This window comes from Hakea prostrata, chromosome 7 (assembly GCF_041222555.1).
Source record: "Hakea prostrata isolate BN-2017 chromosome 7, UWA_Hpros_2, whole genome shotgun sequence".
NCBI classification, from domain to species: Eukaryota; Viridiplantae; Streptophyta; class Magnoliopsida; order Proteales; family Proteaceae; genus Hakea; species Hakea prostrata.
In genome coordinates this window covers 16,055,550-16,080,463 of record NC_142606.1, presented here as the reverse complement: position 1 = coordinate 16,080,463, position 24,914 = coordinate 16,055,550, and the positions used below count along the sequence as shown (strand labels likewise).

The following is a 24,914-nucleotide window of genomic DNA, read 5'->3' as shown; positions in this document are numbered from 1 at the left end:
GTTTTGATTTATAACCATTAGATATGCATTTTTACACGTGGCGAGATCTCCATCGGCAGCAGCCAGCAACTGCTGCCGCAAATAAAAATCCCTCTATTCAGCGGCTTAGCAATTTTTGAACACAAATGACTAGTTTCATAATACATGTCCAATCCATAAACAAAATCCTAATTTCTTAAAGAAAATTATTAAAATGTAAGAATTCAAATCTTCACTCATTCACTCAAAAAAAATTTTTTTCTTCTAATTAAACACGTCATAAATCTAACTATATAAATAGAGATTTCAAATTTGTAGAAACTTATGGTGAAGCTTATAAAATTTTGTAGCTACATTTCCAACAAAAATAAAGAAATAAATTTACTTTTCTGTGAAAGCAAAGAATTAACTCTCATTTGGGTGGGGAGGTTGGGGGGGGAATGACAAAAAAGTAACGTTCCTATAAAGTACAAGATTTTTTTTTCAAATAATTGAAAAGATAGGCTATATAGCAGTGAAGATTATATACAACAAGATTTATACCCCAAAAAAAATATACAAGAAGATTTTTTTTGGGGCGGGGTATTCAATATGGTATGAATGAAGCGTTATCAATGACTAAATGGCCACAACTTCCTCATTGGATTCATTTGAACTCTCTAAACCCTCCTCGTCAAGTTCGTCATAATCATCTTCAGGTTTGTTTTCAAAATCATCCAGACCCTTGTCATTGCCATCATCAAAATCCTTCAAGTCCTTTAGTTGAATCTTAACACGCTTTCCTTTGATGTATCGATATTCCCAAGTTGGAGGAGGATATTTCTTCTTTAACTTGTCATACTTGTCCAGCATTCCCAACTTCTGGAACACCTTCCCAACCATTGAGACAATCGGAGTGTTTGGTTTGACACCAAGCTCTTCCATATCAGCAAATACCTGCAAGAAATGATCTGAGTTGAGATTCTATAATCCAATCAAAACTGATTTAATGCTTGATGAAACTGGTTTTGGTCAAACTGTCCATCCAGGCAGTAAAAGGCAAAGGTAAACAATCAAAGAGGATGAAGCAGGATTCAGTCCCAAGTCTTTGTTGGCTACTAGCACAAGACTTTAGTGACTAACCTAGAGGGTAACTTCACAAGGCTACAAGCTAAATTAATATAACATTACACAGCCAAGTGGAAATAATATCTCCTAGGAAAACTAAGCATTCGTGCTCTCACACATGAAGCTCAATTTGAGACGGTGTCTCTTAGAAGTTGCTGAAATACATTAAGCCCAAGTTGTTGCAATGCATTACTGCTGTGTCCAACCACAATTATAAAGAAATAATTAAGAAAACACAACAATTCAAACAAAAAAACAAATTATGTTGCTGGATGAGAGGAGTGAGTTAAAGATGACTACCATTTTAATTCGACCTCTGAAAATAATGGACTAATCAGAAAAGAGAAGACACTCAGACTCGTTGCTGCAAAGCAAAGACCTTCACTAGGCTGAATGCAACATAATATATCTGAATCTTTAAGTTAGATTATCAACATGTGAAGAAATAACACCAGATGTGAATCACCTTCACTTTAAAGATCTTAGGTAATTAAATATTGTTAACGCTTCAGACTCACTAATTTCAGATGCAAGTACACAGAAGACATGAAGAGTTTTCAAGTTATACCATACGACATATAGAGCTCAATTATCAAAATAGCAAGCATATTCAAGAAATATGATAGGACAAGGTAGATTTCTCATTGGCCAATGAAAGACTCAATGCTTATACATCTGGGTCTAAAGGATTTTGCTTTATTGACAAATACGACTCCAGTTAATGGATGATCTAATTAACAAAACACAAGCAGTCTGTTGTTTCAGATCAAGTGGCATGTATTACAGAAGACCCTGTCAATGCAGTTATACGCCTTCCTATGCATAAATCAACTGTAAAGAAGGATTCTATACATAAACCATCCAACTGGTCAAAAAACTGAACTATCTCTTCTTGGTGGAGTTCAATAAAGAGACAGTCATCATATGCACCATTGGTATTGCAACACAAAATGGTAAACCTCTAGGATATAACCAATTTTTGCCTAACAAGCATTAGACCTCTTAGATGTGCATGTTGCCATGGCTTGCCTGGTCACACTCCAAATGCCCAGGAAGGAACCAATCAAAGGTCAAATCGTATTGAGGCAGCTGGTCGCCTCATAAAAATATTTTTGAACAAAAAATTCAGTTAAAACACCCAGCGCACTTGTGTTATATTGATCCTGCCCCTCTTTCCACTGCTCCACATGCTCTATCACCAATCCCATGTTCTCTTGACCCTGTCCCATTGTATATTCTTGACCTCACCCACCTGCTCCATGACTTTGCCCTACCATGTTCCATCCAACACTGACCTCATGTCGCTGTCTAGAGCTCCAATGCTCTGCTCTCCTCCACTCCCCCTTCCCTTCCCACGTGTTCCACCCTCCCCTTTGTATCCACCTTCTATGCTCCATCATCATCTTTCCTTTTATGTTTGTTCCTCTATCATACTGCTTTTTATATATATACAAGAAGAGTGTTGATGTTTTTACCCATCATCCAAATCATCACCGGTTATCCTACTTCTGGTCTCCCATCACCGTCTTCGGCTCACTCTTCACCGATTGTGTTATGCATTGTTGCGCATTTGTTACCGTGCTCTCCATTACTGTGCCTTCTAATGTCTGCACCTTCCATTAACTGCTATAATTTATTCATGGTTGTCAACAATGCCTTGGCATCCAGGCAATTTGCTGCCGCCTAGGCAACGCCTTGTTGTCTTGCCGGTGTCATCTTTGATTGTACCCCCTTAACTGCCTTGGGATCGCCTAGCCGCCATAACAACTATGATTGGATTCTTCAATCCTGGAATTGTTTTATTTGCTCTTCATAATGGAAAAAAAGCTGAGATCTGTTAAATTAGATGGCACCAATTATGGTAATTGGGGCAGTTTCCTCCTCAGTTTTTAGGGGAGGGAATGGACTGTAGGGTAGTACTGATGGATCTGGAACCCAAAGTTTTGTCCCTGATCCTCTCAAGTCAGCTGCTTTGGCAACATGGGTTAATATTGGGAAAGGACTTTGGGTATGATAACCACCTAGATTCTTAACAAATATTGATCCTTAAATTGATATCCTTATCAGTTGTTTCTAGCAGCTCAGAACATCTGGTTTTATCTTGAATAGGTTTATCAGCAATTGTACATAGCCAGGAAGTTTCAAATCAGTTACTAATTTTCATCTGGTCAGGGAGAGGATCACATCCGGGAACATTATGCTGGCTTTAAATCATATGGAAAGTGCACGAGTAGGGTAATACAGGAACCAGTTTATCAGTTTGTCGAGTTAGAATATTATAATCAATGCATGCCAATAGAGAAAGTCATGCATCATTAATGCAATTCAAAGCAACAGAAAAACTTCAATAGGGGTACCCAACTGACAGAGGTTCTGGTCTTGGAGATCAGATATGGTAAGAGACTACTCAGATTTCTTTTCACGGGAAGAAGGACGATGTCATGTTCTCTGCAACAAGACCAGATTTGACTCTTCCTCTTATGACTTCTATCGTTAATATTATGAATGCAAGGTCACTGGTTATGCTGTTTCCATAGTTGTCAAGGCATCCAGGTACCATGGTTGTCTTGGATGTGCTCTCCAATGCCTTGGGTTGCCTAGATGTTCTAAAAACTACAATAGTTTCTCATGGAAGAAGCAGATAATTTGTGTTTGGTGTAAGAAAAATCACCCTATTAAGTCTAAGCGCGAAGTGAAACCTTCAAGAACTCTTACCTTTCGTCAGCACCCCATTCATCCAATGGCTTATCAGGCTTGTGAGACACCATGTTCTGGCACTACACCTGGTAATGAGGGAGCTACCGTTTCTGCATGTGCTGGTTTATCGGATAAGGTTATACAATTCATTCAGAGCACAGTGATCTCTGCTATTTGTAGCTCACTGCTATTGTGGATTCTTAACTCTGCAGTTTCTAATCATATGAAAGGTATTGATAAAACCTTACTAATACTTCCCAAAATCAATACAAGAATCCAAGAAATATCAAGATAACACTGGCTTCTATGGTGCCAGTCACCCCCCCACCTCACGGTGTTCCCTCAGCCTACGGCTGCCAAAGAGACTCCCAAAATATTTGATACCCTCTCCACTCTCTTGTCCCTCTATTTATAACCCTCAACTAACCCTAATTCTCTCTCTCCTCTAGGGTCCTAACACTACCGGCCCCTCGAAAATCACCTTGTCCTCAAGGTGATAAAATTGTTGAAGTTTAGCCGTCTAATGGTGCCGCATAACTTTAGTAAGTCAACATCATCCTCCAAGGCTGAATAACACACCCACTGCTCAAAATCAGACTTGGAGCGAAGCACTTGGTCTGAAATTTTTTTTTTTTTCCGCCAGCAACGAAATTAACCCCCCATCGCACCGCTGCAACTCTCAACGGAGCTGCGCGCCGTCTCGATTCTGCGAGGTTGAAGACAATGATGCAACTCTCATAAAACATTTCGCCGGCAACGAGGACAATACTATGCTCAATGGCTACAACCTTGCCTCTTCCTGCACCGTCTCGCCTGCGTGAGGTTGAAGGCGATGGGTTACTATGTTGGCTTGGTCGAACCGTTGGTTTAGTGACTCCATGGTTCAATGTGGTCTCCTACTTGGGGTTTTTTTTTTTTTTTTCCAACTGAAATAATTGGGTTCAATTGAATGCTGAGAAGGCTTGGGTTCTGGGTAAATAAAATGGACCAGGCCCAAGAGAGAGGGTTAAAAGGGCCGGGGTCCAAATACTCACAACCCTGGGTCAAGATAGATGGGTTGGACGTGGGTTTGATGGGCTGGATTGGGCTTTGGGTCATAAAAATGGAATGGATTAAGAGATGTGGGTTAATGAAATGAGATGGGCTTGGGGTTAATAAGATAGGTTGGGCCCAAGGTGGGTCATTTAAATGGGTTAGGCCTAAGCGCTTAAAAGTGTGGATGAAGGAATATGGGTTGGGTATTGGGCTAATGAAATAAAATGGGTTGGGGACTAATGGAATGGTCGTGGCCCAAGGGGATTTCTTTGGGGTTCTGGTAGACCAATTTTGGTATTGGGTTTGTTTGGGCCCTACGTATGAGATGAAGCATGCCTGAACGTGACCCAAATAACACCAGCTGTGGCCCATAGGGTTTGGACCAAACCCACGAACCGGATTGAGGCGAACCAGTCGAACCCAATAAACCCTCGAAGACCATCGTCTTCTTCCTCATTTTCTGCAAACAGAAATCGTCGCCGCCGCTACCTGATGTTTTCCGCCAGGCGTTTCCGATCGTCTTCCACTCCACGTCGCTGACGAGTCTCCCTCCATCGTTAACGCCCCCATCCACGGAGGCTTCGCCGAAGCTCGCGTCATCCAATCAATTTCTTCTCCGTACCAGTGTGGCACCATCATCGCTCCAATTTCAATGGCTGCATAATACTCTATCGAAGCTTCCCTGCAACAACTCCACTTTTTTTCAATGCTACGAAGACTATGAATATTGCCAATCGAACCAACTTGAGTACAGGAGGAGTCGCCGATGATAATCTTCTAGTCTGATTCCAGAATTTCAGCTGCAAGTACTCTTGGATCTACTTGTGAATGATTCTCTGGTTTCACGAGTTCTTTAATCCGTCTATTCTTGCCTTCACTAAAGTTGAGTTTTAGAGCCTCCTTTAACATTGTCCAGTTGAATTCCAGCCATCGCTTCTGATAAATCCAATCAAATGCATCTCCATCCAAATGCTCGAGAGCTATTCCGAGCCAATATTCCTGCTCGATTTGGTGTTGTCGACAAAATTGCTCGACTTCAACTATCCACTCTTGTGCCTTTTCATCACTAGAAAATAGAGACAAAGTCATTTCACCTCCCTGGATCGTTACAGCTCTAATGCCAATTGATAAAACCCTACTAATACTTCCCAAAATCAATACAAGAATCCAAGAAATACCAAGATAACACTGGCTTCTATGGTGCTAGTCACCCCCCCACACCTCACGGTGTTCCCTCAGCCTACGGCTGCCGAAGAGACTCCCAAAATATTTGATACCCTCTCCACTCTCTTGTCCCTCTATTTATAACCCCCAACTAACCTTAATTTTCTCTCTCCTCTAGGGTCCTAACAGGTACTTTTTCTTCTAATGTTGCTCCTAAACCTTCACAGATGGCTAATAGATTATCACTTCTAACATTGACAAGGTTAGACATCATTGATCATTGGTACCAATAATTTGTTTGTCTACTTACTATCCAGTTAAGCAATGTCCTCTTTGTTCCTAAGCTTACAACTACTTATTTTCAGTGATCAATTGCTTGATGAGGATTATATTGTTGACTTTTTCTTCTCATTTGTGTGACTCAAGACTTGCACATAGGGAGGGTGATGGCAAAGGGGTGTAATGTTGGTGTTTGATCATATTGGAGTTGGAACCACGGAAGAGATTGTCTTCTCTTCGTTCCTGCAGTTCATCTAGTTCCACTTTCCTTTCATTCTTTTTTCCGGATATTCCTTCATACAGGAAATATCTCTTTCAAATGGTACATTACATAATAAAATTCCTTTATTAGCAGGCACTTTTGGATTTTTTATTTTTTTTAACATCAACTATAGGGATCCTTGCTGATTTTGTCACGGTGGGGAAATCATTATTCTTACTATTCATTGATGATGTTATATATATGTGGACCTGTTCCATGTGTAAAAAGTTTCGATTTTATCATCATTACGCATCCTTCTCTACTATGGTTCAGATGCATTTATGTATCTAAAATTAACAGATTTTGCTTTGGCTCTGGAGTTAAACACAGAATTATCTTTCTAGCTTCTTTGGCACAATCAGGTACCCTTACCCTAGAATCATGTCCATCAATTCCTAAGTAAAATCGGGTTTCTGAGCACAAAAATTGTCATATGCTTCTTGTTGCTCAGGCCTGAATTAATCACATTCCATCTTTTGTGTTACAAAAACAACTTCCTTATTGTTGTTTGTTTGTACCTATTCCTAACTAGACCTTCAAGTGCTTCGTTGTTTCTGTTTTGTTCATTACCTCAACACAAACAGACCAAACTTTCTTCTCTCACTGCTATCTGTGTATGTGGGCTACAGCTCCAGGGTCAAGAATTTTGTATGTTATCATCCATCTCTTAGTTGCTTACACATTTTCTATTACACTTTTTAGGCATTCACTTGTTTCATATGTTTCCTTTCTTCGTCTCTTTGATGCAACCTTCCTCTTCTTCCATTCCTCTCTGTCTAACATCTGATGACGTCACAACAGACAACTCCAATCATAATGTCCCACCTTGTCATTAGTACCTGGTCTATATCAACATCAACATAGCTTCCACTCCTGAGATAATTCCTGTTGACCCTAACATTTCTGCACCTGTTGTTCCTTCAGCAGCCTCCTACAGTGTCTTCCCATTTTAAGTCACTCCAGCAGGCTCCTTATGCATCACTGGTGTGGATTTTGATCTAATATTTTTCCAGTTTCACTTATTTCTCTTAATGCTCTCACTTTGTTTACTTCTCTTTCACAAAATCTTACCTCAGGCACACCATATTACCTTTTGCCAAAATGTCACAGATTCTGAATTTCAGGCTGCAGTGGAAAATGACACTTAGGATCATGTGCCTCTATGCCCCTGAAGTTCAGGCATTGGATATATTTTGTGAAGTTTTGGTCTAATAGCTCAATTGATTGGTATAAAGCTGTGCTTGATCACCCCGGAGATAAACAAGAATATGACAGTGACTAATTTGAGAAATTATTTTTGTAATCTTATAAGCAACTCTTTTTCCTGTTCATCAATGGGCAATGTTTCAAATTAACATCAAGAATGCTTTCCTCTAGGCTGCGTTTGTTTGCAAAGGTGGGTGGGAAAAAAAAACATGTGGGTCCCATGTGTAGTGGGGTGAGGGAGAAGGAAAGGAAAGGAAAGGAAAGGAAAGGGTTTTATGGAAAAGTGATAGGGGTGGGTCCCACTTTTTACTTTTACCAACTTTCCCACAAAGTCCCACCAAATATGTGGGGTCTTAAAATGGCATGGGGTGGGAAATCTTTATACGGCTTGAAACAAGTTTCCTTGATTCAAGGAAACTTGTCTCCCACTTTCCCACCCCAAGCAACCAAACAATCTACCATTTTGGGATTTAAGGGAAAAGTAAGAAATCTACACTCTTTTCAAGAATTTTCCCCCCCCCCCTTTTTCCCACCCCACCTTTATTCCAGCAAACAAACGCAGCCCTATGGTCACTTGAGGGAAATAATTTGCAACCCTTCACAATCTGTCTTACTATTGATCCATAGATGGAAGAAATCTTTATATGGCTTGAAACAAGCTCCTAAGGCTTGGTTTGAATGTATTCAGGCGGCGATTCTTTATGCTGGTTTTTCTCACAGTTATCATAATTTTCTCATTGTTCATTGTTCTTATATTCTTCATAATTTTTCCTAGATAATATTAAGGCCATCACTGCTCTAAAATATTGTTTTGTTTCTCCTCCAGAATAAAAAACGTGGGTCTTCTCACATATGGACTGGAGACTTGCTACTTCAATCATTGTTAATTTTTTAACCAAACAAACATGTCCAAGATATAATTAACTTATTATGCTAAAAGCCTAAAACTGATGTCCATTGTTCCTTCAAAATGGAAGACTTGGATCTTCTCAAAACTGACTGGAGATTTACTTATCTAATCATTGCTAATTTGTTAACCAAAACAAACATGTTGAAGATATAATTAACTTACTATATTAAAATCTACGTGTGTGTTTCCTTCATCATGAAAGATTTGGGCCTTCACACATATGGAAGGGAGATTTACTACTCTACTCAGCGTTAATTTGTTAACCAAAACAAACATTTCAAAGATATAACTGCCACTTGACTGACAATAAAAAGCTTGATACTCATATGGAAATTAATGTTAACTACCCTATGAAAACAGGATAGCCTACTTTAATCCTACAACCACTAGTGGCAAGTCTTATTTATCTTACAGTGACCTAGTATTGCTTATGCTGTCGTAAGCCAGATTGTTCCGTTGCCTTGTCAGTTGCACCTCATTGTTATTCACCATATTATTCTCTATTTGAAAGGTACAACAGCACAAGGTTCATTTTGCTCATTTACATCTTCACTTCAACAACATGCCTATCTTGATACTGACGCTAATGCTGACCGGACTGAGCTGTCCAGATTACTCAATGCTATAATTTGGGCTGAGGTATTTTCTTGGCAAGTCCCTTGTCTCTTGCAAACATGCACTTTCCAAGTCTTCTGAGTCTGAATATCATTCCATGTCATCTATCGTAGATCGTTTGTTTCACGAATTATTGTGACCAATCTATTTCTTTTTCAGATTCTCTGTCTCTCTCATTGAACTAGTGTCATTCACATTGCTATAAATTCAGTATTTCATGAGTGAACAAAGCACATTCAGGTGCATTAAATGATGCATCCAGGAGACGTATCTCACAAACCTCGTTTCTCTTCACTACAATTTTTATCACAGCTATAGCTTCAGCTCACCATCACTGTCTTGTCACCAACTTATGCTCTCCATCCAGCATCAGTTTAAGGAAAAGTTTGAAGATGACAGTGTTTTGTAGTTCCTTAAATCTCCATTATATTTTGTATATTTGTAAATATGCGTTTATAACTACTTAAACCCTCCTGCGTAAGGTACTTCTGTATTTGTACAATGTACAGCTTCCTATAAAGATAAAATCCTTAGGGTGACAAGATAACCCTCCAAATCAGGATTTGCAAATTGGTTTCTTACAATAGGAATACAGAAATTTCATCGAACTAGCATATGACCAATTCGACTGTTCAGCAAATCCTCATAGAGCCACCACCATGTATCTAAACTACATGATAAGCTCATGAAAAAGAATAATTACCAACTTCATATGCATCATATAAAGCTGCACATAAATAACAACAGACTAGTTTCTTCTTCTTTTAGGTTTAAGGCTGAATATCATGTTTAATATTTCATATATTATCTAAAGGAGACAAGTTCTCATACTGGAGGCTACTTTGATCATGAGAAGATGCCTAATTTTAAAATAACATGAATGGAGTTAAAATATCCAGAATTAGAACTGAAACATGTGCAATTAGGTGAAGTAAATAACGATGGCTATGCAGAATATAATGAAGTATATGCATCAAAATGTGAGCAACTTAAGCATTCAGAGCAGTATATTGCCTGCAAATATGAGTATTTTCCCATGTCCTTTGCATTGGTTTTCACAGAAGCTTGTCAGATAGAAGCTTCAAGTCCCATTTTTCAAGGTAAAAAGCCTGAAGTTCTTTTCAGTGACTTACATGACAAAACCATAACTACAGATGATGTTGGTACTGCATCAGTTTAACAAGTCAGGAATGGAGACAAGTAAAATACCTCAAACAATTTCTCATACATGCCCCTGTTGTAGTAGATTGAAATCATTTTGTTGAAAAAGACACGAGGCAAGCTTTCCAGATTTTCAGAAAATATTTTGTTCCAAAGTTCTTCAGCTTCTTCGAGTCTATCATCTTGTTCTAAAGCAGTCAACAACATAAAATAGGTACCCATTGTCCTTCCTTGGCCTTTACTTAACATCCACTTTGTCACCTATATCCCCAAAAGGCTAATCTACTTGAATAAGTAAGAAATAAATAATAACACTGATGATGGTGATGATGATGATAGCAATAATAAAATAAACCATTCCTCAAAAAAAATTCCACCCCCCACCCCCCTTAAGGAAGGTTGAAATGAATGATGTCTACAATACCTGAATAACCCTCTTCCACTCTTTTTGATTTGCTAAGGTCTTCAAAGCTTTTTTCACAGCAATCAAAGGAAACTCCAACTCCCAAGCAATGAAAGAATCAAGAGCCCCATAAACTTCCTCTTTGACATTTGACAATCCATTTATCTGAATAAAAAAAATTACAGAATGGCACACCATAATTCAAAATTTTATCAGATTTTATTCAGATCTTGAAAATGTAATAAATCTTGATTAGTATCATAACTTATCAACACCAAAAAAAATCCAGCAGAGCTGCAGTACAGATTAATAAAATGATGATGATGATGATGATAATAATAATCAAATAAATAGGAGCTTACACAGTCAACAAACTTTTGTGACTTGGAGATAGTGCCTATTCTCTTCTTAGTTTTCCATACTCGTGGATATCTTGGTCTTGGGCCTTTAGCACTACATAGCTGAGAAATAAAGTCGATAAAGTTCCAAATAACATTGAAAAAAAAAATCCAAGTAAACTAATGGCCCCAAATTCAAGGAGGAGGCTTACAACAACAGCATTTGATTTTCCATATATATTCACCGATTCCAGACTTTTGGTAATACTGACTGTAGAGTAATTGCTAGTAAGCACCCTGCAAGAAGCCAAATATAAGAACTGAAATTATTGAATACCATAACGAGTTAAATTCTGACAATCAACATCAAACCCACATCGTCATTTGCAGGTGAAGGAAGAAATGAACATTAAAATAAAAAAAGGTCTAAAAACAACTTGTCCTCAAAAAGAAAAGCAACATATGACGCAAATTGAAAATCTGCCACGTTCAAGAGCAACGAGAAACTTACCCTCGGAAGGAGCTCATAACCACGAAATCAAAACCTACAAATTGATAAAGCAAAATGAGTCTGTAAGAGTCGCGATTGAAAGAGGAGGAACAAATTGATTGCACATTACAGAGGAATGGAGGAGACATAACACAGTAGAAATCAGAAGAAACTACATAACCGAGATAAAAGAAAAAAGACAAATTACAAGCAGAACCTCGAAATGAAACAATTTACTAACCGTACTGGATGCGTCCAGAGAGAAGCATCTGGGTTTATTTTGCTCGGAGGAATAAACCGCCGGAGTAAAGTTCAGGTTCACGCACAACTACTAACAGCGAGAAGAATAACGATTGAAAAGAAAGACTTCAAACCGGAGATGCCATGCCGTCGATTTCGTCTTACCGTCAAGGAGATATAAGGTAAATCACATGGCTACTATAGTGGGTGAGTCTCCCAGCGGATTTTTTGCATCCACAAGGATTCGATACTGAAACTTTGGTTAAGCGAACCAAGCTGCTTACCACTTGGACCAACCCCCTTGGGCTGTTTTTTAAACATGGCTGTTGTGGTGTCCTTTTTTTTTTTTTCTTTTCTTCAACTCTTGGTGATAATTTTTTTCGGTCCAACTTAATAAGGGCCTTTTCTCAACATAATAATAATAATGTTAATAAAATATATTCATTTTCGGTCCTAACATTTTGACCTTTTTTTATTTTATATGTTTTATCACTTCACTATTTTGCTCTCTTTTAAAATAAGAATAATATTTGATTAAACCAGCAAATATCATTACACCAGCTTTTTTTTTTTTTTTTTACCTCTCCTTCTAATTTAGTATTTTAATTTGACAATGATAATTTCAAAAAATTTAAATAAAAATCAAAAACCAGCAGTTATAAATCTTTGACTATGGCCTTAAATGTATTTTTATATATTTAAATATTTAGGAAGTAATGGTGTCTATCCATAAGGTCAATTTTGTTTCTCTCTCACTTCTGAAAATTTTTTTAAGAAAAACGGTTTTGAAATTGTTGATGAGATAAACCTATATAAATAAGGGATAAAAAAATAAATAAGTATATGAATATTTGTAACATAAGCTTTTAGCATGTCTGAATTTCTGGTGGTTTGTGAGATTCATGCTCTTTAGATGCCTTGTTCTTGGTTGTTCTTCTAATTGCCATCTATTTGATGGTTTAAAACTATAAATTAAACCAAATGATAATTTCAAATCTTGCAAAATCGGGAAAAACAAATGCCCAATATTTAAATCAAGGGTTATGTAACATGTTGTTATTCCCAAGGACCAATTAGGGTGGCTCTGCTAGTCTTATTCATAAATTGATTTCAATTATCCAAAGTCAGAGGTTTGATGTTGGGCTAACGTCGGAGTTTCTGGTTTTGTTTTTTCATTTTCTCGATTTGATTTTGGGGTAATTTTTTTCTTCTTTGTTTCTTTTTTACTTTTTTAGCCGGCGACTTTAAGAATATTACTAATATAGGTACGGCCCGATGGGTGCAAACCCAAGACCTCCCCATAGATTTAAAATATTTATTTAAAGTAAGACAAATTTTAAACTTATAAAACCTAATTATTGGTTTATCCATACATCTCATCTGTAGGATTTTTTCAAATACATATGTCATCATTAGGGGTCTCTGTGGACGATATCCATGCAGTCACGAACAAAATCTGATGAAATTGCCCCTAACACATTAAACAACCAAAACAACCTCCAAGAGTGATCTTCCACCAAGCACCCAAATTCCCTATCAACCATTGTCAGATAACACCCAAATTTGATGTCAAAGTTGATCACCTTCCCAACTTGAATACTTAGGGTTGTCAATGCACTCAGTTGGGTTGGACATGTCTAACTTAACCATATACTAGGGATTTAATTTCTTAATCCAAACCCTAAACCCAATTCTACTAGGGGTTAAGGTGCCCAATCTCAAACCTTATCCTACTAGACTTCTACTAAGCTTGACATGTCCTAATTTATATTGATCCAACCTAGATTCTTAACACTTCATTACTAATTACACATACATACATGATGTATTTTATTGTAAACAAAATAATAAGTGTGGGTTAGTGGCCCTAAGGGAATTTCATCGAGTTCGATATTTTAATTAAACAATTAATTAAAACTTGTTGTGTATATAATTATATCTAATTAAATTACCATTTGCTTGAAGAAGACAGGTTGGTTTGAGGAGTAAACTCAAACTTTATCATATGCTATTGATTTATTTATAAGGAGACTCAACCTTATTCATCGTTCATTTTCAAAGAGATCCTTTACAAGGAGAGTATTCAATCAAGTACCCCTCTGATTGAAGAAAGAAATAAAGAAGATAAGTAAATGGGGAATCTCTTCACTCACCTCTATGGGGGATTACAACCTACTGGGTGGCAAGATGGGGGAAAGTAGACCCTAGAGTCCACAAATAGAAGAAAAGTTGTGTTTGGTGTGCCGGGTCCTTTCTTTCTCAACGATAGATTCCTATCTTTCTTTTTCAGTGTAGCCTAAAAAATATTGGAAGGAAAATACAGGAGGATTAATTGTGCTCAAAGGGCTCTATGCCTTAATTCATTGCTTGCTTAAAATTTCCTTCTTCAGCCCCTGAGGTTTATTGTCTTGATATTTGACGGTTGGCTGAGCCAGGTTCATTTGTGATTTGGAATAATTTCATTTGCTTGGATATTCTGCTGTCCTAAACTCTAAGTAGCAACTTCATAATTTTAAAATGCAAGGTAGAATGGTAGGGTCGTAAAGTAAGTCTTACTGTGAAAGATATTTTACATTTTGGGATTGATCTTGTAACTAAATTGGGTAATCTATCCAATTGAAACTAAGTGGTCATTAAGATTGAAATTGAATATATGAGATATGTCTATAATTTAATAAGGAATAAGGAAACCTCAATTAAGGATAGAATTGACTACGGGTAACATATACCTCAATTAAGCCTAGAATAGACAAAATTCGTTCACATGGAGCTGTGTTTGACGTGTCTCGAAGCTTTCTAACTGTATGTACGTGGAAATAATACAAAGAGAAAAACCGATATTTGGTATCGTTTTTTATTGGTAAGACCGATATTTCATAATGAAGAGGTCATCAGTTCAACTCTTATATTTTACCAAGTGTCTATATAAAAAAAAAAAAAAATAAATGCACACTCAGTCATAATTCCTTCTTTTCTTTCAAATCTCGAAAGTAATTTTTATTTATTTATTATTCCTTATTCAATTAAATTTGAATACTTTTGGATTTTCAATTTAGAGAAAGTTACACACCACCTAATTCAATAGGTCAAAGATACCATCAAATACATTTTTATCATGTGATTGTTAACTTAATCGTTTAGTTGGGTCTTTCTGACCCTTGAAGTGTTTTTTATGTTGAACATAAGGCATGTCGATTGGTATCGAGAAAAAAAGAATGAAAGCATGTCACTGAAAATAAAAAAAATGAGTCATCTAAAATATATTAAACGTTTTTACTTTTCAATAATAAATCGAATATTAATTACTGAAAAAACAAATTAAATTAAGCAAATCAACCATGAAAAGATCAATTTATTTTAGAGTTCAATTTGAGTATGGTTAGGGTTTCGTTTTGTAAGTTTGTAAACTATTAAATCTTGATGTACGGAAATTAAAAGTCATATTTATGAATAAATCTTTGTCATTTGATTTCACACCGTCCGAATGTTTTATGTTATCGTTGATAGCGAGGTTGTAGCCGCAACGAATAACAATTTATTCGAATATTAATTATTGAAAAAACAAATTAAATTAAGCAAATCAACCATGAAAAGATCAATTTATTTTAGAGTTCAACTTGAGTATGGTTAGGGTTTCGTTTTGTAAGTTTGTAAACTATTAAATCTTGATGTACGGAAATTAAAAGTCATATTTATGAATAAATCTTTGTCATTTGATTTCACACCGTCCGAATGTTTTATGTTATACGTTGATAGCAGGTTGTAGCCGCAACAGCAAATAACAATTCGAATAAAATAACTATAATGCAATTCTCCCTACAACTTATGAAAATGTTTATTTATTTTGAAGGAAAAACCAAATAATCAATTATTATTATTACTTTATTTTTTTAAAGTGAAATGCACCTTTCAAAACTTTTTGACACCCCTCCAAATGGTTATTATCATTTTTAGTGACAAAAAAACAAGAAAATTCACCGGTGAAAAAAACTGCCTCGAGTACTTTTGTTCTTATTAAAGTTGTCATATTTGTTTTTTACACAAAATTCATGGCTTAACTTTGGTTAAGGGTTCAATTTCGTGTTCGGATCGTCAAGTTCGGATCATCTCCCTCTATGTTCCTTGACTGCTATTTGCTATTGATCACAAATTACAGAGGGGGATTTAATTATAATTTAATATAAGTAACATTTGGTTGAGGAAGACAGGACAAGGTTGGTCCGAGAACTAAGCTCAAACTTTATCTTATGATATTTATTATTTTTTTTTAAAAAACTTTTATCATACATCGGGACTATATATTTTGTAAAACATATGATGTTACAAATAAATTATATTATAGATTATAAATTCTCTCTTATAATCTTATAATATGCAAGCCATAATTTTTGATATATATAGTATTGTTTTTACGTCGATGATATCAAATTAAAGTTAAATTAAAAAAAAAAAAAAAAAAAAAAAAAAAGAAAAGAAGTAGAATTTGAAAAGCCACATTACGAACCGACATAAAATCGTAGAATTTGGAAAGCCACATTACGAACCGACATAAAATCAACCTATTTGTTTCATTCATTAGGTAAATTTTATTTGGAATTTTTTCTCTCACGGAGTAACGGTCTTGCACAGCAATGGCGGTCACGGCTCCCTGCGATTGATAGGGTTTTTTTTCCCTGTCAAACACCTGCTTCGGATCTTCTCTTTTTGGAAGCGTATATCTGGCCAATGTGAGTGGGGCTTGAGTTTTGTGTCTAGAAACAGGCTTTATGCAGCAACGAAGCAAATTGGAGACGGTTATGCAAGGGTTTTCAAGCTGTTACCTGCGTCGCCGTTAACCGATTATGTTGAATCTTTCCGCTTCTATATTATTTCATTTACTGTTTAACGTTATTCCATAGCATTAAATGTTCCCTATAAGCATTAAATGGCCATGATTTGAACTGCTTTCATCTAGTATTTGATAACTAGAAAACTGTAATTTTGTCATGGTTATCTTGAATTTTACTTGTCACATATAAATATGTTTTCACTTTTCCTTCTACCGTGGCTGTCCTGATTTTCTATCTTGATCTTTGTTTCTGGAATTGGTAAATGTGTTGTATGTTCAAAGCTATGAAGGTACTGGTCGCTCCCAATCATTGAAGTGTATACAACAATTGGAAGCGCAGAGCCAGATGAATACCGAGACCATTGACGGTAATCAATCTGGTATGGAAATATTTTCAACTTGCTTTGTTCTAGGAGATGTGAGCCACAGTTGTGCATGAGGCTTAGACTAACTCGAATTCTAGTATTGGTGCAATTCTGCTGCCTATACATAGAGCTTATGGATGCCAAGTAATTCTTTTCACTTCGTAAGAGGCCCCATGTCCTCAGATTGGTAGTAAAGGCAGAGTTTGTAGGGTGTTGTCAAAGATAGGTTATATTTTAGATGCCTCTCCTCCTTGTTTAGTAGCAGCCTTTCTTCGTTATCAGATGGCCCATAATGAAATCATTCATAGGAGTAAACATCAGATCAATCATTTTATGTCACTGCATTAGCTTGAAAGCAACTTTTACAATTTTTGGACATTTTTTTAGACATATATGTCTAACCAAATTATATACTTTTCATGTATCATTGTCCATAATTGTACAGTTGTATATTAATATGTTTGGATGGATGCAGGTAGAGTTTTCAAGAAGGTTGAACTCAGAGAGGCTATCAGATATGCTTCTGGTTAACCAATTGAATATTGGTTACATGGTTTACTGTGTCTGTGGATGCTACGAGCTCCGTGTCTGCCGCGTGGGAAATGCCAAAAAGATAAAAATAAAAAATGGTGATTATGTTTGCTGACCTGTAAATCTGTCACCAGCAGGCCTCAGGTCAGATCCCTGTTAGTTTTTTAAGTGACTTTTGAAATCTCAACGACTGTCCCACTGCATTGGTTTGTTCATTCTTCTTGTTGTCTTTGCTGTTTCTGCGCCTTTTCTTCCCACATGATCTTCACCAAAGCATGGCTACAAATATTGCATTTTCTTAAACATTGGTGCAGTCACATACTGTTATTGCGTCTCTCTTCTAACTATAAATTACAAGCGACTGCTGCCCTCTTTATATTTCAAGAAAGTTTCGGAAAAAGACAAACTGGTTATATCAATAGTGAAGAGATTACTGACCCTGGGGAAGGGGGGGGTGTTGATAGATCTAGACAGCGAGGAAAAGAGTTGTGTCATCAAATGGAGTGCTGAGGGATGAGCTTCATATGAAGCTCCTTTCTGTGTTGATGGTCATGAAGAAGGTTTGAGAGGGGAAAGGAAAATATATAGTAGACTACTTGAAGAAAAATGTTTTTGTCTCTATCCTTTTTCTTTTTTTATCTTTGTTTACTTATATTGTTTTTTTTTAAAATTTTTGTCTAGGTCTCTATCCCAAAAGTTATACAATGCATTTGCAGTGTGTACAGACAGATACACATTGGTTGGTTTTTCTTTTGCTTGGGGTGCGGGGGTCTGCATATTGATGCAAAATAGTGACTTAAATCTCTCCAAAGTGTATATCGAGGTCATTCTGCTGCATCAATTTCCAATTCTTAAATGATCACCTGGCCATGGATCCACCCACTGGACTAGATACTTGATTTATTGGCACCTCAGATCCCCGATGATGCTATCAGAATAGTTTCTCTAAAACAGTGTAATCTTCCACTCTGTCATGTTTAGGAACTGCTGTAGACTCCATCATCCTTGCAGTATGAACCATGGTGGGCTTTTTCTTTTGCACTAGACACACCACTGCTGCCGAGTTGCATTCAATCCGTAACTTCTACCGCATGCATTTCATTGGTTCTTTCCATCTCATTAGTGCTCAAACTCTGGTTCAAAGTTTGATTTGATGACTAGGAAAATTTGAAAGTATCCCACCACATTAGCATTTGGATCTCCAAATACATTACCAGCTTTTGTTGCTTCGGTTCCCAATTGAGCTTCCATCTATTTGAGTTTGTAAACTCAATCTTATTTCAGTTTTCCCCTTCTTTGGAAGTATCAAAGAACAGGCTGTATTTCAAGGATCTGTTCATAGATTTCCACATCTTTCCATGCCATTCAGTTCTACCTATATGATTTGGTGCCTTGTCCCAAAGTTGCTCAAATTGGAGTTTTTTCATCACGCCTGCTGCTTTGAGGAGTTATTGTGAATCGCTAGAAAGATGTGAAGTGTACGGCTAACCCAATAACGATAGTGTCCTGTACAAGGTTCGTCCACCACACTGCTCGTGCTGGTGCTTCCCTTTACTCTTGCACTCCCCTACCGATGCATTCTTACATCACATTGCTTCTGGCTTGAAAGCACTGTCAAGTTTGTCACAAGACAAATTAGCATGGTTTGCTGGTGCCATTTTTCTTCTCATGACATTGTTTTCTTTCTAAAGGTCTAGTTGTGATGTTGGGATGCTATATTCCCCATTCTTATTGCTGTGTATTTGACTTACCATCAATATTTTGTAGAATGGCAAAGGCAAAAGCCTACTTAATGAACTGAAAGTTGTTGAAGAAATGAAATTGGATAGAGGTTATGTATCTCCATATTTCATCACCATGCAAAAGAACCGAAGTTTTGAATTCTGTTGTCATCTATGTGGAATCTCCAATTTATTGCATAGTGATGGAGCATCCGTGTGTTTACTCTTGGGGTTAATTTTATCATTTAAGAAATCAACTGCCTGTTTGTGTTTACTGGAAACTGCATGTACATTGAAACCAGACTTGTTCTATATCTGTTATCAGGAACTAGATAGTCCTCTCATCTTGGTCTATGACAAGAATATTTCAAGCATAAATGCTGTGGCCAAAGTGTTTTGAGTTGGCTCTGAAGGTAGGCATTTCTTTTCGCTTTGATTGCATTTGCCGTGGTTTGCTACAGTAATCTTAGCATATCTGCATAAGCTGTCTTCTGTTTATTTGACAATACACTCTTGGTCGTGTGAGAGGCAAAGGTGATTGTTTATTGTTGCTGCAGATATAAACACCAGAACATGTGAGTGAAGGAAAATCCCAGTAGCTGGTTGTCACCTCATTCCGGAATCAAATGTCCTGCCATACCTGGGGAGTTGGTTTTTTCCTGGGGGTGTGAAGGTTCCAAACATTTTGCTGTTTCTACATAGATATCTTTTTGGTCCCATCTGGTGTTAATTTTTTTCCCCTCTGAGATTCTGTTTGGTCCAGTTTGCTATATTGTTTATTTGTTAGTGATTTTGTAGGTGACAGCATCTAAGGATGACATTGTCGTTCTGGATGGGGCTGGTTATAAGAAAGCCATTGAAAGATGTGTAGAGGTTCATTTCTTTCCTTGATTTAACTGAAATGTTCTCTTGGTGCATGGTCATAAAAACAGAAAAAATGTTAAATTCTGCTTTGGTTTACATTCTGCTACACTAACAGCTGAGATCTGCAATTGAAGTGAGCTGATTATGAGAAGGAGAAGCTGCAAGAAAGACTTGCGAAGCATTCTGGCAGTGTTACGGTTGAAGGTCTGCTACTGAGCTCCTAATTTTCATGGCTGAAGCTCACAAGGGATTTTATGTTGTCAGTTAACTCGTGTTCCAAGTCTTCTGATCATAGTTGTTATTTGAACAGATAGGAGGTGCTATGAAAGCTGAAATAGATGAGAAGAAGGATACAACTAGTATTAAATGTCAGAAAGGCTGCAATAGAAGGGGGAATTTTACCACGTATTTCTTTATTGTATTGAGGTTAGTTTCTGTCTCATAATGCATTTACTTGGTGATTTTATTAAGCAATGTATTGGTCATCAACATGGGGTGGGGTTGCACTTCTTTCTACATCCAAGGAACTAGATAAGTTGCGAGCTGCCAACTTTGACCAGAAGATGGGTGCTCAAATTATTCAAAATGTTCTAAAGGTAACCATCAAAAGACTCTCGTGCTCCACTGCTAGACAAAGTAACCATCAAATCGCCATCCTTAGGAAAAGTGAGAGATATTTTCTTGCTTACATGAGGAGATCTTTTTTCTGATATACATCACCATATCAAGTCACAAGGGAGAAGAGGGAGTTGGGGGAACTTTAAGCAAGTTGTGGGGTGGGTAGTTGATTAAAACACCCCTGAATCATCTTACTTGTAGATGGGACATGTTTATTTTGCTACTTAAGTCACTAGCCTTTCATCAGCATGGGGCCAATTGGGAAGTGCATTGAAACCTGTGGTTGTTTTAATGGGTTGGTTGCTGAAAGGCATTGGTCTTATAACTACTTTAGTTAGTAATAAAGGCAAACTCCTAGTCCATGTCTCATTATAGTTCTTCTTCCCTTCTCCCTCAAGGTAGAACTAGTAAGTACAAAATCCCAGCTCCAAAACCCAAAACTAGGCCTTCCTAAGCTATGCGTTTCTTTCCCTCCATGGGCAACAAGTTTTTGGAATCTTCGAAAGCTGGAATTCCAGAATCTTGCAATTCTCCTCCTTGGTTTTCATCACTTTGTCTAGAGAGGCCCCTTGTTCTTAGTCTGAATGGCCATGGGCTTGGAGATGAGAGTTGCTGCTAAGAAAGTCCCCCTCCATTCCTTTGAGTAGGCGGTCTACATAAAAAAGGCTCATCTCTTCCAAAAGAAAAATAGAATTGCAAATTTGTCTCCCATTCTGTCTTCCTTCTCCTGTCCTATCTCTCCGTTCTATTTTTGCTCTGACTCTCTTTTACTCTCCTCTTGCTTCTGCGATCTCTTCCTTAAGTCGATCTCTTTCATTCTATCTCTCTCTATCTCTTTAAAACCTATCTCACTTTTCTTATTGTGGATGAGGCTCCCCCCTTGTGCTATCTCTCTATTCTCTCCCCGTTCGCCTCCCTTTTTTCTTCTCTCTTGGCATCTCTGTTCTATCTTTCTTCGACTCTCTTTTCTCTCCTACTGGCTTTGGCGTATTCTTTCTTTTTCCCTCTCTTTTGTTCTCTCTTTCTTGTCTCGTTTTGTCTCACCTTAATTCGCTCATTTGTCTATCTTTAAACCCTTTCTTCCTTCTCTAGCAACATTTCTGTTCAACCTCTACCTTTCTCTTTCATTTTATCTGTTTTGTCTCTCTTCCTTCTGTCACTGTTTGATTTTGTCTTTTTCTTTGTTTATCTTCAATCCCTATTTTTCCTCTTTCACAATTGCTTGTGTGAATAAGGCTCCCCCTTCATTCCATCTCTCTAGTCTCTCGTGTGTTGTCTCCCCTTTCCTTCTCTGTATCTCTCTGTGTTATTATTTTCTCCCTTTTTCTCTCCCGTTGGCTTTTGCATACTCTTTCTTTTTCCCTCCTTTTCTCTCCTTTTGGCTTCCTCGTACTTTTTGTGGCTTCCTTTTCTCTTTTGTCTTCCTTCCGACGGTCTCTCTTTCTTTAAACTCTGTCTTCCACTTCTCCTTTTTTCTCTCATTCGCTATTTGGCATGTCTTTCACTCTCTCTCTCTCTCATACACCCAAGCTTCCTCTTTCTTCATTATGTGATTGAGGCTTCCAATTTTTTTCGTCTCTCTTCTCTTCTATTGTCTCCCTTTTTGTTCTCTCTGTTTAGCCTTGTGTTCTTTCTCGTACTCTTTGTCCTCTCTTAGTTTTTGCGATCACTTTCTCCATCTGCCACTCTCTTTTATAATCTCTCTCTCTCTCTCTCTCTCTTTTCAAAATCTGGCTCCCCATTTGTTGTCTCTTTATTCTCTCTTTTTGTGTATCCATTTCCTTCTCTCTTTGTTTGTCCTCTCTTTTTCTCTGATACTAAATTCTACGTAGTCTTTTTTTGTCTGTCTCAGTTCAGCCTCTCTTTATCTCTTTCATTCTTCCTATTTTTTCTCCCTTCCTTCTATTACTATGTTCGATCCTGTCTCTTCTTTTTCTATCCTCAAACCTTGTCTTCCCTCTCTCACACTTCTATGTGTGATGAGGCTCCCACTTTGTTCCAACTTTCTACTCTTTGTATGCCGCACTCTTTTAATTTATCTCCCCTTTTATCTATCTGTATTTTCCCTCTCTTTGTGTAAGTGGGGTTCCACTCTTCTCTCCCCTCCCATTGTCTTCTTTTTCCTTCTCTATCTCTATTGTTTCTTTCTTTGACTCTTTATTTCTCTCTTATTGACTTCCTTGTACTGTCTCTAGTTATTCCTTTTTTTTACTCTCCCTCTCTCTCTGTGTTTCCCTTAAAACCCTTTAATGATGTCTTTGTGCAACCTTTCTCTATCTCTCTCTTCCCTCGTTACCTCTCTTTCTTCTTTTTACATTCTCTGTTTTAATCTCCTCTCCTTCATTCTCTTTGTTTATCTCCGTTTTCTTTTTACTCTTCTTCTCTCCTTTGGCTTCCTTGTACTTCTTCATCCTCTCTTTCTCTCGACCCTACCTTCCCTTTCTCACTCTTTTTTGTTTGAATGAGGCTCTCCTATTGTTCCCTCTCTATTCTCTATCATTTTGTCCCCTTTTCCTTCACTTTGTCTCTCCATTCTTTCTTCGACTTTTTTCTTTCGCCCTGCTCGTTTGGATAAGGGTTTCCTTTGTTTCATTTCTTTAGTCTCTCTCGTTCTTTGTCCCTTTCTTGTCTGGTGTTTCTCTTTTGTTCTATCTTTCTTCGACTCATTTTCTCTCCAACTTGCTTCTACGTAGCTTTTCTTTACAACACACACACACACACACTCTCTCTCTCTCTCTCTTTGTGCTTTCTTTCTTTGTCTCTCTTTTTCTCTCTTATTGGTTTCCTCGTACTTTTTGTGGCTTTGTTTTCTCTCTTATTGGTTCTCTCGTTCTTTGTCCCTTTCTTGTCTGGTGTTTCTCTTTTGTTCCATCTTTCTTCGACTCATTTTCTCTCCAACTTGCTTCTACGTAGCTTTTCTTTACAACACTCCCTCTCTCTCTCTCTCTCTCTCTTTGTGCTTTCTTTCTTTGTCTCTCTTTTTCTCTCTTATTGGTTTCCTCGTACTTTTTGTGGCTTCGTTTTCTCTCTCGTTTTCCTTCTGACACACACTCTCTCTCTCTCTCTTCAAACCCTATCTTGCACCTTTATCCGTTGTGTGTATTAGGCTCACCTTTTGTTTGGTCTCTCTATTCTCTTGTTTTTTTCTTGTTATTGGCTATTTGGCACGTCTCTCTCACTCATACATCCAAGCTTCCTCTTTATTCTTTATGTGAAGGAGGCTTCCCTTTGTTTCGTCCCTCTTCTCTTCCATTGTCACCCTTTTTGTTCTCTTCTTTTAGCCTTGTGTTCTTTCTCGGACTCTTTTGACCTCTCTTAGTTTTTGCGATCGCTTTCTCCATATGCCACGCTCTTTTATATTGTCTCTCTCTCTCTCTTTCTCTATTCATAGCCTAGCTCCCCATTTGTTTTGTCTTTTTATTTTCTCTTTTTGTGTCTCCATTTCCTTTTGTCTTTGTTTGTCCTCTCTTTTTCTCTGGTACCAAATTCTGCATATTCTTTTTTTGTCCGTGTTTGCTCAACCTCTCTTTATCTATTTCATTCTTCAACCTCTGTCTCTGTCTCTCTCTCTTTGTGTGTGTGTGTTTTCTTTATCTAACTCTTTTTTGTTCTCTCCCTCATTTTAGACCTTCTCTTCCCTTTTTTACTTGTGTGAGGAAATGGCTTTTCCCTTTGTTTTGTTTTTTTCTCTCCTATTCTGTCTTGCTTTCCCTACTCTTTTTCTCCCTTATTTTGTCTCGTCGTTCTCGTTCTCGGTTTGTCCTCTGTCACTCTCTCTCTCTCTCTCCCCCTCTCCCTCCAAACCCTCTAATCCCTTTTTACTAGCATCTTTTATTGACCTCTCTTTCTCCTCCCTCTCGGTCTCTCTCTCTTCTTTTCATACACACACACACACACTCTCTCTCTCTCTCTAATTCATTCGCTTTTGAAAGCATCTCTTTGATCTCTACTAATGTCTTTTTTTGGCCTCTTTGGCTCTTGCTTTCTTCTTTTTATCCTTTCTTCTCTCTTCCTCCCCCCATTCCCATTGAAGACGATTTTGTTTCATCTTTCTATTTCTCTATTCTCTCCCATTTGTCTTCCTTTCCTCCCTGCCCTCTC

The 24,914-nt window shown here is 37.5% G+C and overlaps 1 protein-coding gene and 1 long non-coding RNA gene across 13 annotated transcripts in view; one reads left to right on the top strand and one right to left on the bottom strand.

Annotated features, from left to right (window-relative positions):
- Positions 1 to 401: 401 nt before the first annotated feature.
- On the bottom strand, positions 402 to 12,062 carry EMB1417 (Pentatricopeptide repeat (PPR) superfamily protein). The gene is made up of 7 exons (XM_089162010.1): positions 11,888 to 12,062; positions 11,668 to 11,701; positions 11,369 to 11,453; positions 11,181 to 11,279; positions 10,840 to 10,983; positions 10,464 to 10,676; positions 402 to 915 (listed from the first exon to the last, which is right to left on the bottom strand). The coding sequence occupies exons 1-7, from the start codon at positions 11,913 to 11,915 to the stop codon at positions 598 to 600; spliced, it is 921 nt and encodes a 306-aa protein (XP_089018136.1). The 5' UTR covers positions 11,916 to 12,062; the 3' UTR covers positions 402 to 597.
- A 4,357-nt stretch (positions 12,063 to 16,419) lies between these two features.
- Positions 16,420 to 24,914, top strand: part of LOC149010132 (uncharacterized) — a 45,218-nt gene continuing 36,723 nt past the window's right edge. For 8 of the 12 annotated variants that reach the window (XR_016174672.1, XR_016174664.1, XR_016174667.1 and 5 more), the window contains exons 1-7: positions 16,420 to 17,094; positions 17,555 to 17,754; positions 19,657 to 19,744; positions 19,889 to 20,004; positions 20,130 to 20,204; positions 20,311 to 20,399; positions 20,506 to 20,621. This is a non-coding gene — a long non-coding RNA (uncharacterized LOC149010132). The remainder of the gene's footprint in view (positions 17,095 to 17,554; positions 17,755 to 19,656; positions 19,745 to 19,888; positions 20,005 to 20,129; positions 20,205 to 20,310; positions 20,400 to 20,505; positions 20,622 to 24,914) is intronic. The other 4 variants (XR_016174671.1, XR_016174670.1, XR_016174669.1 and 1 more) reach the window with 4 other exon arrangements.

Bases quoted from the DNA above. Each gene is read 5' to 3' on its own strand.
- EMB1417 (XM_089162010.1), bottom strand. From the start codon at position 11,915: ATGCTTCTCTCTGGACGCATCCAGTACG. The intron at 11,702-11,887 runs GTTAGTAAATTG...ATCAATTTGTAG, and splicing joins CTCTGGACGCATCCAGTACG to GTTTTGATTTCGTGGTTATG. The intron at 10,677-10,839 runs GTATTGTAGACA...TTGGGGATATAG, and splicing joins AGTGGAAGAGGGTTATTCAG to GTGACAAAGTGGATGTTAAG.